The 263-nt window shown below is 55.5% G+C and overlaps 1 protein-coding gene across 1 annotated transcript; it reads left to right on the top strand.

Moving 5' to 3' along the window:
• Nucleotides 1-3: 3 nt before the first annotated feature.
• On the top strand, nucleotides 4-244 carry LOC107988286 (green-sensitive opsin-3-like; the record flags this gene model as incomplete). The annotated part of the gene is made up of 1 exon (XM_017031173.1): nucleotides 4-244. A coding segment is annotated over one exon (241 nt), but the record flags the coding sequence as incomplete, so codon positions are not given.
• Between the last annotated feature and the right edge of the window lie 19 nt (nucleotides 245-263).

Here is a 263-nt window from a genome sequence, read left to right as displayed (position 1 = left end):
TTGGCTTTCTACATGTTCTTCCTCATCTGCACCGGAACACCCATCAACGGACTGACGTTGTTCGTCACGGCTCAGAACAAGAAACTCAGGCAACCTCTCAACTACATCCTGGTCAACCTGGCCGTGGCCGGACTCATCATGTGCGCCTTCGGATTCACCATCACCATCACCTCCGCCTTCAACGGCTACTTCATTCTCGGAGCCACTGCCTGTGCCGTAGAGGGCTTCATGGCCACACTGGGAGGTGAGGAAGCAGACGTCCA

Source organism: Cynoglossus semilaevis, unplaced genomic scaffold, assembly GCF_000523025.1.
Source record: "Cynoglossus semilaevis isolate Cse_v1.0 unplaced genomic scaffold, Cse_v1.0 C18398394, whole genome shotgun sequence".
In the NCBI taxonomy this organism is placed as follows: Eukaryota; Metazoa; Chordata; class Actinopteri; order Pleuronectiformes; family Cynoglossidae; genus Cynoglossus; species Cynoglossus semilaevis.
This window is presented reverse-complemented; position numbering and strand designations above follow the sequence as displayed.